This window comes from Metopolophium dirhodum, chromosome 6 (genome assembly GCF_019925205.1).
Source record: "Metopolophium dirhodum isolate CAU chromosome 6, ASM1992520v1, whole genome shotgun sequence".
NCBI classification, from domain to species: Eukaryota; Metazoa; Arthropoda; class Insecta; order Hemiptera; family Aphididae; genus Metopolophium; species Metopolophium dirhodum.
This window is the reverse complement of record NC_083565.1, coordinates 23,237,052-23,252,702: the sequence shown is the minus strand read 5'-3', so window position 1 is coordinate 23,252,702 and position 15,651 is coordinate 23,237,052. Positions and strand designations below refer to the sequence as shown.

General features: G+C 28.0%; 2 protein-coding genes across 2 annotated transcripts; one reads left to right on the top strand and one right to left on the bottom strand.

Moving 5' to 3' along the window:
- The first annotated feature begins 1,202 nt into the window (after positions 1-1,202).
- Positions 1,203-7,614, top strand: LOC132946071 (vam6/Vps39-like protein). The gene is made up of 16 exons (XM_061015896.1): positions 1,203-1,440; positions 1,515-1,590; positions 2,002-2,157; positions 2,221-2,327; positions 2,395-2,601; positions 4,004-4,184; positions 4,248-4,501; positions 5,407-5,536; positions 5,603-5,727; positions 5,793-5,918; positions 5,985-6,207; positions 6,301-6,684; positions 6,765-6,913; positions 6,982-7,260; positions 7,325-7,419; positions 7,476-7,614. Exons 2-16 carry the CDS (start codon positions 1,521-1,523, stop codon positions 7,543-7,545), a joined length of 2,556 nt encoding a protein of 851 aa, XP_060871879.1. The 5' UTR covers positions 1,203-1,440; positions 1,515-1,520; the 3' UTR covers positions 7,546-7,614.
- LOC132946072 (anaphase-promoting complex subunit 7) lies at positions 6,905-12,781 on the bottom strand. Its single transcript, XM_061015897.1, has 10 exons — positions 12,332-12,781; positions 12,029-12,251; positions 11,744-11,925; positions 11,328-11,437; positions 11,079-11,265; positions 10,806-11,012; positions 10,630-10,740; positions 10,440-10,571; positions 9,464-9,738; positions 6,905-7,861 (listed from the first exon to the last, which is right to left on the bottom strand). The coding sequence occupies exons 1-10, from the start codon at positions 12,398-12,400 to the stop codon at positions 7,618-7,620; spliced, it is 1,740 nt and encodes a 579-aa protein (XP_060871880.1). The 5' UTR covers positions 12,401-12,781; the 3' UTR covers positions 6,905-7,617.
- Positions 12,782-15,651: the final 2,870 nt, after the last annotated feature.

The following is a 15,651-nucleotide window of genomic DNA, read 5'->3' as shown; positions in this document are numbered from 1 at the left end:
AGAACGTGTGATATTATATTATACCGTTCACGCCCGTCGTCGTATAGCCGTATAGGTATCATAATATTATATAGAATACGACGCAGAAAGAAAAACGAACGACCGCGGAACAAACGCAATCTTTCTATCAATAATATAGTCAATATAGTACGATACAACATAACATGCATTATAATAATTGTCTGCGTGGAATCCTTCTGATTTACAATAGTTATACAAGTATACCTACGACAACGCCGTTTTGTCGTATAGAATTTTTTTTTTTTCGTTCGAAGCGCACAAGAATGTCACAGTTTTTACGCCGTTATCGTCGATGATGTCACCCGGCCGTGCACCGACTACGCCCACTTTTCGTTTTATCTCTCGGAACTTCGTCTGGTACTAATGGTGACTGGCGTAATAATTGTGTTATCTGAAGATTTTCCACAATATTATAGTCTAGTCAGTGAATGTTCCACTCGACGACGTCATATACTGAATATTTCTGTATTTAACGACGTCGACGCGAAACTCTTGTATATAGACATATGACGTGTGCGCATACAACAGACTGTGTGGGCAGTTGTATATAGGCACGCTGAATGCATCTTTTTCTATAATATTATGGTCGTAGGTATACCACGAGAAAGCTCATCAATATTCGTACTCTTTCTTATAGTTTCTTCTACCAATATGCGGTGGCGCAGCATAATATAATAATAATATAAGACTGCAGTGTGCTGCTGACGAAATGTTTCAATCGATTATCATAATATGTTTGAATTTACCGACTTTTATATTCCGCACGCATTATGCGCACACGATAATTATGTCTGTAACAGTTGAGTAGGTACTGCGGTAAATTGTATAAAGCACGACGTACTAATTCAAATGGTATCCACGCCTATATTTAAATTTTAAAATAACAATATTTTATTATAGATCGGACGCACTATGTTTTATTATTTTATCGGTTTATCATGCATCTACGAATGATATTATGAGTCAATAGTCTGCCATTCTATATTTATATCATTACCATATTCAATATTGGCATAATGTAGGTATACGCGGCATAAATATTTTTATGGAAAGACCGCGAAATTCGTGAAATTGTAAATGGAAGAATAAAAAAACAGTTTTACTTTCCATGACGTGATGTAACTCTCCGTCGCCGACTCATATCAATGTTATCGTAATTGAGTAATTGATAAAAAATAAAATCTCTGTAAATAACATAATTTTTGCGTTAAAAAATAAAAATTAATATGTTGAATTTAGAATTAAGGAAGCAAAATGCCTAATATTATTATTAACTATAAAGAATTTAGTAGCTTTCGATATTAATAATTATACACTCAGCAGCCGTATTGTACAAATACAAATACAGCGGCCTAGGTTTAATATTTATTCATAATTGATTAATTTTAGGTACCTACCTATGTGACCTACGTATTCTAGGTATGGTAATCTTTGCTCGTTACTGGCTATAAATTGTTATTCCTGTGTGATTTACGAGTGCCATTGATTTACAGTTCAAAATGCACGACGTATATGAAGTTGTTAAACTGTTGAAGTATTCTGTACAAATCGAAAGCATCACTGCTTATGGTAATTGTTTTCATCATAAGTTTTAATTGTTGAAAATGTGTCTATTACATACATAGAATATTATTCTATCTTTATTATGATTTTTCGACGGGTGTTCATGAATTCATATTTCACCATTTTCAGAAATCTGCATCATACTCTATCATTTGTTTTTAAACTTGTTATATATATATTACATCATTACACTATTTAAGATAATTCTTTTTGACTTGAATTGCCTTGCCCTAATTATTATCTATACAAATATAAATTGTTTTTAGACTATTGAATTAGTATTTCTTTTAATTATAATCCCTTATAGTTCATAATTCATAAAATTGAATGCAAGTAGGTAACCATACCACTGATAATATGAGAAAGTATATGACCATACTATGTTATTAATATTAAATGTATTCTTTTATTTCTTAGATAATTATTTGCTGGTTGGTAATCGTCTGGGTCACATATTTTTGTACACCACCAGTCCTAGAGTACAATTAGTTGACTGTAATAAAACATTTAGCAAAAGACCTATACTACAATTGACTGCAATATCAGAATGTCAAATAGTTATTTGTCTATCAGGTACTTAACATTTGAATAAGAAACGTTTTTTTTTATTCTAATTTTTTTTTATTACATTTTTAGATGAAAGAGTTAGTGTGCTTGATGTATCTCGAGATAAAGTAATACATTTGAAAACAACTGGCTTACAAAAAACTAAAGGTGCTAGTTCTTTTACTATAAATGTGAAGGTAAATTATTTAAACTTAATAAATGACATGATTAAACAGAAAAAATGTTAAAAATATATATTTATAGACTCCCGATGGATTACAAAGTAATCCCAGCAACACAGTAGTTCGCCTTTGTGTAGCTGTTAAGAGACAATTGCAAGTTTACTATTGGAAAGGAAAAGATTTTTTGGAACATTCTGAAAATATTGACTTACCAGATATACCACGTACACTAGTCTGGTGTGATCAAACAGTAGTTATTGGCTGTAAAAATGAATATTATTTATTTGATGTAAGTTTACTCATACTAATAACTGTAAACATGATTTCTATGTGTTAGTATTCAATACTGTAAGTTGTTAATCTAGGGTACAAATAGGATAAATAGTATTTTGTAAAATATTTATTTATATAGTTTTGTTCAAAGTAACACTATAGTTAAAATTACATGAATGAAATATTCATGTTAATAATTAATTATTAATTGCAAATATTTAATAGGCTAAAATTATATAGTCGTATGGTCTTCCTTAATAAATGTATAATAATTTTTATAATTTAATATTATACTAACATTTTTCATAAAACTGCTCTAAATATTATAAAATAACTATAGAATTTCATAAAAACAAAAATTGAAAAAATGAAAAATTGTATTTGAATTACTTGTTGACTATTGTTTTAATGGAACATCTCTATATCTTAATAATAATATATTAATACATTTTTATTATGATAGGGTTAAAAGGGTTTGACCTTCATAGTTCATACAGATAGTTTGAGTTATTTTATTTACCAGTAAAAATACATGTATCCGTGAGTTTAAAACCGTTTTAATGCCATCATATAAACATATTACATAATTTGTTACAATGAATCAGTGTAATAAAAATTTAAAAAAAGGATACTAGCAAAACAACTTCTCTAATTTTTTACTTTGCTAATAATAAATATTTTTGTAGTTTGGAACAATTTTTTGTCAGAATTATTGATTGTTTAGAAAAAATAATAATGAGCTTCACTGTAAATGTAATTGGAAATCTAAAATTCTAAGCCTATACATTATCAGTTAAGCTACAAAAACTAATAAATAAACCAATTCCTAAAAGTGTATTATAATTATTAATAACTAAAGCCTATTAATCAAATATAAATAAACACTTAAGTACCTAGTTCATAGAATTACAACAGCAGTCATGAAAATTAACGCAAGAGTAAATTTAGACAGGTCATGGATATATTCATATTTTAAGTTATCAAAAATGTAATATTCTAATAGTGTATTGATATTTTATAGTAAGTAGTAGGCACACTACAAAAATTAAAAATAAATCTTTAAAATTTTGGGCCGTGTCATTCATTATTTGCTTACTAGTTACTATATTCTATATAAGTTAATGTTCTATTTATGTATAGGTTCAACGAATTTAATTTAGTAAATAGCAATAACAAAAATAATAATCATATCTATTCTGTATGCATTTTTTTTTTATAGTTGAAATTTCAATAGTTATCAGTGAATATGATTTATTATTTAATAGTTAGATCCCTTAGTATAGACTGATTATAATAATATTTCAAATAATCGGCTGTAAAATCACTAAAGAATTTAAGTTTAAAATAAATACTTGATGTTTTCTGATTATGTTAAACTGAATAGTGTTAAAGAAATTTAAACATTGTATTTATTGTAGGTTACTATGGAACAAGTAAAACCTTTGTTCTTAACTGGGAAAAATCAAGAGCCCATAATAACCAAAATATCTGACACAATGTTTGGTGTTGTCAAAGATTCCCATTTTATTGTTATGAGTACAATGGATGATGTAGCTGAACAGCAATTTATTAAATGGATAGACACACCATCTATTATTTGTGAGTAAAAGTTTTATACTTAAGAGTATAAGTATTGTATTATTTAACACAATTTTATTTCAGTATATGATGAACCTTACTTAATCGCAAGTATAAGTGATAAGTTGTATGTACAAACTATAGAATCAGTTGAAAGTTCAGTGTCTCGTCAAGTAATATCAGTTACTTCTAAAACATCGAATATGTTTTCTTGTCAAAATGGTTTAATTTATGTTTCGTCTACGTTGGATGTCTGCTGTTTAAAAGCAGTTCCATTTGCAAAACAAATCAAACGACTTCTTGAAGACAAAGATTTCCAACTGGCTTTAAAATTGGCTGTAAGTAATTAACTATAAAGATTAGTAGTTTGTCATATTATAATACATTTTATATTAAGGGGATTCCATACCGTGATTTTCTGTTTTTGTCTAACACACGCACGACATAGGATTTTAGACGGATTCTTTGCCAAACATATCAATTGATCCAATGAAGTGAACAGAATTCTGAAAACAGATTTTAATTCGTCGTCATATCTATTTGAAATCGATTTTCCCACAATTTTGATTTTTTGATTTTAGATTCTCCAAAAATTGAAATACAAAAATGTTTATATACTCTTTTTTAATATGACGTTTTCTGGAATTTGGAGGGATAATATCAAAAATGTGGGAAAGTCGATTTCAAGTAGACTTGACGACGAATTCAAATCTGTTTTCAGAATTCTCATCGCTTTAATAGATCAATTGGAATGTTTGGCAAAAAACACGTCTAAAATACTATGTCGCGCGTGTGTTAGACAAAAACAGAAAATCACGGTATCGAATCCCCTTAAATATTATTTTCTTACAAATTAATTGGGTGCATTTTTCTTGTTTAATGATAAATACCCAACACTAGTCAACACAAGTGACTAATATGTTTTGTTAAAAGTGCCATTTTTTATGTTAGATTTTTTATTTTTAAATAATGAATGCGTATTAACCCTTTGACTACTGTTGTTGTGTATACCCTTTCTTCTTATTAAAAATAAAAACTGTTTTTCAACTTAAATAATGTCATAACACATTGGCGGATAGTTATGAAATATATAGTACTTCAAAAATCGACCAAAAATGGATCCTATATAAAACGTAAAAACTAAGTTATATTATTTTCATAAAATCAATAAATCATAATAATATTTTCATATTCACCTATATTTTAGTTAGTATATTTTTTAATTTATTATGATATAATATAGAACATATCTGATGAATCTGTTGATGATAAAGAAAAAAATGTATCACAAATTAGAACCTTATATGCCAATGATTTATTTGAAAAAAAGAAATATCAAGAATCCATGAGAGAATTTTTGAAGTTAAATACAGGTATAAAAGTTGTATTGTTCATATTTTAAACTTGATCTGAGTGCAATATTAATTTAAATTCTACAGATCCTTATGATGTTATCAGATTATTTCCAAATTTATTACCTCAAAGTGATTCAGACTATGGAGAGGAAATTCTTGAAAAAGAAATGGAAATAAAAATTGTTGCATTGATTGAATATTTAACTGAAGTAATAACATGACTATTTAATCAAATTATTTGTATTTCAAGTTTAAACTCTTGGTGAATTTTTAGGTGCGATTCAAACTTTTGAAAGAACCCAATGTTAAAAATCAATCAGATATTCTTGAAATAAATAGTAATCATCAAGAACAGTTACTTCAGATAATAGACACTACGCTTCTGAAATGTTATTTACAAGTAAGTTCTAGATACCTACAAAAAATAATGACAAAATAATAATTTATATACATTTTTACGTTTTAGACTAATGATGCTCTGATAGCACCTCTTTTAAGACTTAATCATTGTCATTTATTAGAAACGGAAACAACATTAAAAAAGTATAAGAAATACAGTGAATTAATAATTTTGTATCAGACCAAAGGATTACATAGTAAGGCATTAGAACTCCTTCAAAAGCAGTCAGATGATTCTGATTCTAATCTCAAAGGACCCGAAAGAACTATTCAATATCTACAAAATATTGGTAATTAATTCCCATTAGTGTTTATTAATAATTATTATATTATCTTCTGTTTTTTATATATATTTTATAATTTACAAAATATTTATTTAATAGGTTCAAATAATATTGATATCATTCTACAGTTTTCTGATTGGGTGTTAAATAAGTATCCAGAAGAAGGGCTTACTATATTTACAGAAGATGTTGCTGAAGTAGAACATTTACCTAGACCTAAAGTATTGGATTTTTTAATTAGAAATCACAAAAATCTTATTATACCTTATCTGGAACATGTAATACACGTTTGGAATGATACCAATGCTATATGTCATAATGCTTTAATACATCAATATAGAGAAAAGCTTCAAAAATACAACACCATGTCAATGCAAGCTGATGAACAAACAGCACAAAACACTAAAACAAAACTTTTGGAATTTTTAGAACAATCAAAGTGTTATACTCCGGAAACAGTATTGGTACATTTTCCTTTGGATGGTAATGTTAAAAATGTTTTGCTATTCTAGTATTATTATATGGTTAAAGATGTCTTACTATTATAAAATATAATTTAATAGGATTTTTTGAAGAACGTGCTATAGTATTGGGTAAACTTGGTCGCCATGAACAAGTCTTGTCTATGTATGTCACTGTGTTGGATGATGTTAACCGAGCAATTGAGTACTGTGATAAAGTTTATAAATCAAAAAATGAAGACTGCGATCAAGTAATTTTATTAAAACAATTAAAAATTATAATACATGTTATGTTTATACATTTAAAAATTAATTATAGATTTACGTAATACTGTTGAGATTACTTATTGACCCTCCAGATAGTTGGTTAGCTGGACTAGGAGGCGTATCAAAGCCAGCACCCAATTTAGAAAAAGTTGTTGAAATTTTAAATAAAAATGCTGCTCAAATCGCTACTCCAGATGTATTAAAAGTGTTACCAGATGAAATACCTATTAATCGTATTAATAATTTTCTAGTAATTGCACTAGACAAAGCAATCAGTGATAGAAGGCTTTATCAAGTGAATCGTGGACTACTTTATGCTAAGCTTTTAAAAGTAAAAATTATTTTTGTTTAATATGTATTTGAAATATTCTAATATTTAATATTGTATATGTTAGATTCAACAACAGAGAATATTTTACGAGTCGCAAAATATTACTTTGACAGAATTCAATATATGTAGAGTATGTAAAAAACGATTTGGAAATCAAAGGTACTTTAATTAATTAAATAATAAAAAACAAAATATACATTATCTAAATGTTTCAGTGCGTTTGTAAGATGCCCAAATGGTGAAATTGTCCACTATTCATGTCATAATCACAAGGCAGATCAATAAGAAAATAAGTAATAACTAAACTTATTTAAAATATCAGAGTTAATTTACATAGCTTAAAACTGCCATGAACAATTATATGGATATGTCTGATCCAGATCCTTCATGATCAGAATCCATAAATGTATCTTCTTCATGTACAGCATTATTGAATGGTGTTGATTCATTTTCGGCATTATTAACACCACTAAATGTTGCATCTAAAAGTGACCCATTTAAAACTGGTCCAGTCGAATCTGCAGATGTGGCTGTTGAAGTATTACACGGTTTCCCCAAACTCTCTAAACTCTCCATAACTCGTTTATTATTAGGGTCGAGACTAAAAATAATCAAACAAAAAATTATAATTATTATGTGAATTTTTATTAAATAAAATATAAGTTTTATAATTTATAAAAATTTAATTAAGATACCTATAGTAATTTAAAAAGTGAATATGTTTATTTAACATCAATTATAGAATAGAATTATTTTTAAAAAAAAATCCTATTGTTATCAGATGAAATATTCTAATTAAACTATGTTTTTATATTTATATATTAAGTATTCAATATTTAAATTTAAAATTAATTATACTTATATAAAGGAATATTATATTGTTATTATTTATTAAAACATAATATTTAATACACCTAAAAACCAATAGAATAATGAATAACCATCAAATATATGTAAGCTACTAAGAAGATTGTGGTTTATTCAAGTGCAGCAGTGTCTATAAGGCGCACATCATTTTCTTAACCAATAAAAATGTTATTTCATTTTGATTTAATAGTTTTGTTATTTTATTTTTAGTGCACCAGACAATTTAGTTTATACATTGCGGATTTTATGTTCGTTATTATAGCATAACAATAAGATAACTTGATCATTGCATAGATAGAAAAGTAGACTGGAACATAATATAACTAATATTATAAGTAGATCATGAGCAGGAGAAAATAATTACCACATGGACCATGTACAAAGCTAAAGATTGACGACATTGACATAATTAAATAAGTTATAACTCAAAAAATACAATTTTAGAAGCCTATTTTGTCCTGAAAGTAGTTTTTTTTAATAATATATTTATAAAAATGTATACGTGTATTTAAATCCAATCATCATTGATATTGAACTTATGGATGTGGCATTGTATAAAAATATGTAAGCCAACATAACTGATACTATTAGTTAAGGGGGCTGGAAGCGCTCTTTTTCAAAGGAGTAAACTATAGGCAATTAGCTTATCAGTTGAAGTCACATAGTACTGTTGTGAGTGTCCAGCGCGCCACCACTACTACCCGCATATTCAACAACGGTGGGATAATCATAACAATTTCCGGCAAACAACTAGCGGCTCGCACGCACATGCACAAGTCACTGCATTTGATGAAATAAAATATTTTGTTCCAACAAAAAACTAATTTTAATCAATCTATACCTAAAAGCCAGACAAAAATACGCCAACTCAAAATTATTGGATTTCAATTCTGTAAAAAGATTTGAGTTGATGGACCTTTTTTCTGGGTTATTGTGGGAGTCGATTTTAGAATAACTGTTTAACTTTCTTAAAAAAGACAATAAAATAAATCTGAAAATTTAAACTAAGATTTAAGAACAATTTTTAAAGAAATATCAAAAATAAATTTCCATAATAACATAGAAAAAAGGTCGATCAACTCAAATCTTTTTACAGAGTTCAAATCTGATTATTTTAAGTATGCGTAATATTGTCAGACTTTTGGGTCTAAAACGTGAAATAAATACACAGCTTCCAATCCCCTTTTCATCCTTGTTTCAATGTTAGTTTCTTTATTGTTCAAAAGCTTCTGTGTCAATAACAACAATTATTTCTCTATCTGCTATGTTGGCCTTAAAGTGTATGAATGCCATATCCAAATGTTTGATATTAAACTTAAAAAATCAATCTAATTACTTGAGTGCAGAATAATAGAAGTCAAACGCTTTTTCTAGTTGATTTTGTTTAACACTTAAATCGCCTAGCATTTGATATATTCTACAAGTTGGTTGATCTAATGCTTGCTTATGCAATACAGCAACAGCAGGACTGAGATTTCCTTCTTGTTCATATATCTGAGCAATCATATATATTGCTGGGAGATAGTATTCATCGACATTTAATGCTCTTTCCAAAAGTATTTTTGCTTTACTCACTGTCATTGGATCTTTCATGAGTATTGAAGCATATAACTAAACAATAAATATGAATTATGTAAGATATATTAAAATATATTTATAAATAGGTACAGAGATTTCTATTAATATTTACTTAAGAGGATGTCGGGGCACTATTAGTTTTTTTCTCTCTGGACCACGTGCAACATAGACAAAACGCATTGACGTAGAATCAGTTTTTCTATGTTTTTAAGTAATCTTAGAGTAAAATCACCAATTACAAAAAAGATAGAGAATAATATTTTTGAGGGAATGACAAATCAGTTTTATATTATATTTGACTTTGGCTTTAAAAATAAACAAAAAAAATGTGTTAATTTAAATTATGTTTAAACTGTTTTGAGACAATATTTAGACAAATCAATATGTCATTCCCATTATTCTTTATCTTTTTTGTAATGGGTGATTTTACTCTAAGATAACTTAAAAATATGGAAAAAAATGATTCTGCGTAAATGCGTTTTGTCTATGTTGCGCGTGGACGAGAGAGGGAAAACAAATTGTATGCTGACATCCTCTTAAGAGGACACTACACAGACATTTGTTGTCTCCGTATTACAAGTGTGTAACATAGCAAATGTATACTCAGCAGATCACGTTTAGCAACTATTTAGCAAATATTTACTAATATAATATGAATATATTGGCCCAGCCTCGTAATTATTAAAAATAAATAAATTTTAATTAAATTAAAAATGTATTTTTTATTAACTTACTGTTAATGCTTTCGGGTGGTTATTCATTTGTTTACAACAATTACTAGCAGCTGTTACAGCATTTCTCATCTTATGCAATGCTATATAACAATCTACCATACCTTTATGAGGATCGAAAAGATAAGACGCAATCTAGGAAATAATAGACACGTATAATATCATAAAGAAAAAAGAAAATTTAATTACTTACATCATTAGCTTTACGGAATTGTAAAATAGCATCAGAATACTTTTTCATACTTGTTAATATCATTCCGTGCAACAATAGCGCTTCAATATTTTTTTGATCAACAGAACAAGCCTATAAAAACACAATTATTGTTGTAGGGTAAATTGGTATATTTATTTAAAAATCATTATAAATACTTTTTGCGCTAAGCACAGTGCTTTAGAATAATTACTATTACTATAACACACAAAAGCAAGAACTATCCACATATGGGAGTCAATCGATGATTCATCCGTATAACTTGTTGGGAGCAATTTTTCTAAATCTCTATTGTGTTTTTCCATGTATAGACACATGGCTAGTGTGCACAGACCATCTTGCATTAGTGGATTTAACCTGTAAGCCTACAAAATACACTGTGTTAAAATATAATTTAGAAATTCAAACAAGTAATTATTGTAAATACTAACTCTTTGTAAGTAAATAAGCGCATTTTTACGATCTCCATAAAAATAATATGACTTTCCTATAGCTACTAATAATCTATTACTATTGCATAAAGGTGAGTTATCATCCAATTGTTTTAATGTATTGATAGCTGCAGGATACTCAGTCTGTTGAAACAGATAAGCATGGGCTTTTATCCAGCCACTGATCCTAAAATAATATATACATACAATAGGTGATATAGTTCCAAATATTAATTATTAAATACTAACCATTCAAGTCCATTAATTCCAACCATTTCTAACATCATAGCATTCACTTCTGTTCCTTTAACACCTAAGCTCAAAAGTCCTTCAGCTGCTTCAATTGCTAATGGACATTCCTAGAAAAATTAAAACTGAATTAAACTACATAGGTATATAATCATAGTTAATTATTCCGAGCAAAACAATGTAGTTATTGATTTTAATTTTATCATACAACGTGTGGATATACATTTAAATAAATAGTATAGAAAAATATAATTAAAAAATAAGACATATATTTAGAAAAATTGTTCAGAAGATAATTAACATTTTAGGTTTGTCTACAGTTTCTACTGTGGTTAAAATTACTAGAAATTGGTAATAATGTAATTTCTAGTTAATAGAAAACAAGATATCGGCAAATTATTATTGTAGATACTTACTTTTAGAACTTTGTTATAAGCAGTAACAGCGTGAACAATATTGCCCATTTGATGATTAAGTTTTGCTATAGCCATGTTAATTTTAGTTTTTCTCTGTTTGGACGGTACCGATTGTAAGACAGTTAAGGCCTGTTTATTATCTTTTAATTTCACTAAACATAGATGCAGTTGATATTTAATATCTGAAAAATAAACAGTATTTTTTGTTTTTAAAAAATATTAATACACTCACACATAAATTACATTAAGCTTATTTATAGTTATATATATATATTATATACTAACCTAAAACAGGCATAGGATCTTTTGCGCCATCATATGGAGTTTGTGGAGGGTTTGCGGAAATCCAGGCTTCTTTAAATGTCAACGCAGTTATATAAGCAGCTTCTGCTTGGCGATAATTACCTAAGGAGTAATGTGAATCACCCTGATATGCTAATACACGGAATTTGTGTGGCGCTGTTAAGATATCTGTTGTATGTTCACTAACTTTTAAAACCATTTCTGCCTAAAATGTAAGTAAAATATGTTAAAACTTAAAAAAAATATGTTCAAATTTTACATAACAACAATTAATCTAAAATGTACCACTTTTATGACATTGGAATGCAATTTTTGGCTGTGTAACAATTTTATTTGATCAAATAACATACTCATTTTGAAAAAAAAAATTAAAACTTTATATTGGATTGCCTTTATCAATGAAAACTATAAGCAAGCTTCAACGTAATTATGTATACAATTAATATCACTGTTCTTTGTAAGTAGTAAAAATAAAAAATGAAAAAAATCTAAATAGATAAATACAATATTCAATACGTATTTTAAAATAAACAATATAGGTACAATTCGATAAACTTATAGTTAAAAATCTGGGAAAAAGGTTATTTTGGAAAAATACAATTCCGGTAAACTATAGTAGCATAATAGTTTAACATAACAAAACAAATGGTAAATCAATTTTACAAATTAAGTAAATAAGTATAAACAATTAACGGCTTAACGCGGCATTAACAAACAATAATGTCTGAATGCTCATATGACATGCTGTAATCTGTTATCTGTTTGACTACTGCTTATCGTATTATCACTATAATAACAAAGACTGAACAATAAGAAAGACCATTCGCGGTCCACAAGGAGTCTTCTAAATTTATTCATTTTCCCGCGTAAATCAAATATCAACGTAATTACTAAACTCAACTACAATATTTTAATTATTATTTATTCATATTCAATGAACATTTTTCATAATCATATGGGGGGTATTGCTTGCATAATTAGTTACTCTAATTGGAGTACGGTTCACTAATTTGGACCAGCATACTACAAATGGTTCTTTTCAGCTTAAAAGAGTCCAACGTAAATTTGTATAGTATGCAAGTTTCGTTTTAGACATTCAGTGTCTCCCACACGATTACAATTGAGCCTCAAAGATTCTTGACCTTAAATCTCTAGCTGGCCGTAGACGGATGTTTGGTAAAACTTTCCTAAGAGGTCTGTTACCTAATGATATTGACTCTCTACTCCAGCAGCGCATCAAGGGGGAGTGCAAAAGGAGCACTTGCTCCAGGCGGCAGAGGCGACAATACATTAAAGCCTAAAGGGCGGAAAAAATATCGTATGTAATATAATTCAAATAAAATATTTAGTAGAATAAATATTAATTACCTATTTTAGTTTTCGAATTTACCTAAAATTGTAATGAAAACTAATATATTAGGACTATTAGGTATAAGTACGCAGTTGTGGTCCTTGTTTTCGTAATATCTACTTGTTATTTTAGATTCTATAAACGAAGCAAAGAATGTATTGATTTTACAATTTTATTTTATTTTTTATTGTCATGTCTATCATTATATACCATTTGGAGCAGTAACACTGCTTCGATTTTCTCCAACAATGTCTTGTTCGACGGGAAAGTAAATCTAGTTAGTACATTCGAGAGGTCAAAGTTCTCAATTGAGTCGAGAAAAATCACATGTAAAAACAAAACAAAAATTAAGAAAAACCCGTAATTTTTACGCAAAATCGGTTTTCGACCAAATTTTGGTTTTTGATTTTTGGTCATTTTTTCCGCCGCAAAATGTCTTCTCGTCGTCCTTTGTGCAGTATGTCTATGGCCGGACATTCCCTGATTTCTAACCAGCGTTTCTACTAGATGGTTTGTCCGAATCGTCTGGTTAAAAAGAATGTCTTAGATTATAGTTATTATGTTATTTATGTTTTAGATTAATAAAGACAAATTGTATGGATTAATATTGATAATGTTTTTTTGTTCATAACTTATAACAATATATACTTATAACTAAAATAACTAATATGGCTATTGGCTATGTAAACCGTCACACCGACACTGTTAATAATATTATAGTTTGTACAAAATACAAACCCAAACGTGAAGCGAGTAAATATGCAGTGGCGTCATTTCAGTTTTTATTAGACTAAGGGAACTTTTCACGGCTTTTCCAACTCAAAATTTTTTTCACTCAGATTCTCATAGCATAGTGCCATAGTTGTTAAGGGTGGGGGGAGGTGTAGTAAATGTGCCGAATTAAGGTTGATGTAAATACTAGACTGGGGCACATGCCCAAGTTGCCTCACCACAAATGACGCCACTGTAGGTATGTGAAATTGTTTTCAAGAAATACTGTGTTTTTATACACGCTCGTGCATTATTGTACAACATAAACAATAACAATATAGAGTGTAAATCAGGAATTGGCGATATACTTTCAAAAATTGTCTTAAAATACAAAATACATTTGATTTTAATGAGTAATTATTGTAACAATACAGATAACTATATAGATACACTTGAAAAAATACAGGTAAGTGGATGTCGCTCTGCTGTACAGTAGGTTGAAATTGGGTCACTGTATAATGGATTGTATTAAATTTGAATTCAATGATATAATAATATAATATCATTGTATACAAAAAACGATTCTGAGCGGAGACGGTTTGTCAGTCTGAATATTTTATAATGTTATCAATGATAACTTATCATCATAATAATCATACATTAAAAATGTAATTTGGTAATAAGTATAATACTATAGTTATAAATTTATAATATAACATATTATGTGAAATATTTAAATTTGGTTGTACAGATTAGTTTTTTTTAAGGAAATACATAAGTTTACTAAAGTTAACCCTCATAATTTGTAAAAATAGCAGTTGAGAACTATAAAAGATTCATAGCCTGATTTTTCTTTATAAATATTTTGACAAAATTCATAAAAACCCAAAAATGTTCAAATTATTTTGTAGTTAGAAATGTATAGTGTTAAATTTTTATAGCTATTGATTGAAAATGTAAAACAAGGTTTCTCATAAAAAGTTCATAATGTAGTGAGTTGTAACAAAAAATCTAAAAAATATATTGGCGGAGTTTTTTTTTTATAAATATATTTTTAAGTTCAAAATTATTGAGCGAAATTAGATATCTAAACAAAAATAAAAACGATTTCAGTTATTTTGTTGTAATTTAAAAATAATATTCGTGGGCACTTGAAGGCTCTAAAGTGTATTATTATGTTATATACACATAATGATGTTTTCAAATGCAATTGTTAAAAATTAATTCAATCTACTGTACCTATTACAGTCTCACATACTTGGTCCTGGGGTGAAGATCTTCGGATCAATCTTGGTACTTCTGTACTTATTACTAAATCTAAGTCTAATATTAAAATAAATTACTTCAGTAAGAATAATATCATAAAATATACTTGGTAATATTATAACAGACCGTCTTCGCTCAGAATCGTTTTTCGTATATACAATTGTTATATAATTTAATTCAAATTATTTAACACATCCGTTACAGCAACCCTTCTAGGCGCCTACTGTACACCAGAGCGGCATCAACTTGCCCACCTTTTTTTATTTAAATTTAAGTT

Excerpts from the sequence above, each read along its gene's own strand:
- LOC132946071 (XM_061015896.1), top strand. The coding sequence starts at position 1,521 with ATGCACGACGTATATGAAGTTGTTAAACTGTTGAAGTATTCTGTACAA. Across the intron at positions 2,158-2,220 it reads AATAGTTATTTGTCTATCAG|ATGAAAGAGTTAGTGTGCTT; the intron begins GTACTTAACATT and ends TTACATTTTTAG. Across the intron at positions 7,420-7,475 it reads AAACGATTTGGAAATCAAAG|TGCGTTTGTAAGATGCCCAA; the intron begins GTACTTTAATTA and ends TAAATGTTTCAG.
- LOC132946072 (XM_061015897.1), bottom strand. The coding sequence starts at position 12,400 with ATGAGTATGTTATTTGATCAAATAAAATTGTTACACAGCCAAAAATTG. Across the intron at positions 11,926-12,028 it reads AGATCCTATGCCTGTTTTAG|ATATTAAATATCAACTGCAT; the intron begins GTTAGTATATAA and ends TTTATTTTTCAG. Across the intron at positions 11,013-11,078 it reads CGCTTATTTACTTACAAAGA|GCTTACAGGTTAAATCCACT; the intron begins GTTAGTATTTAC and ends TGTATTTTGTAG.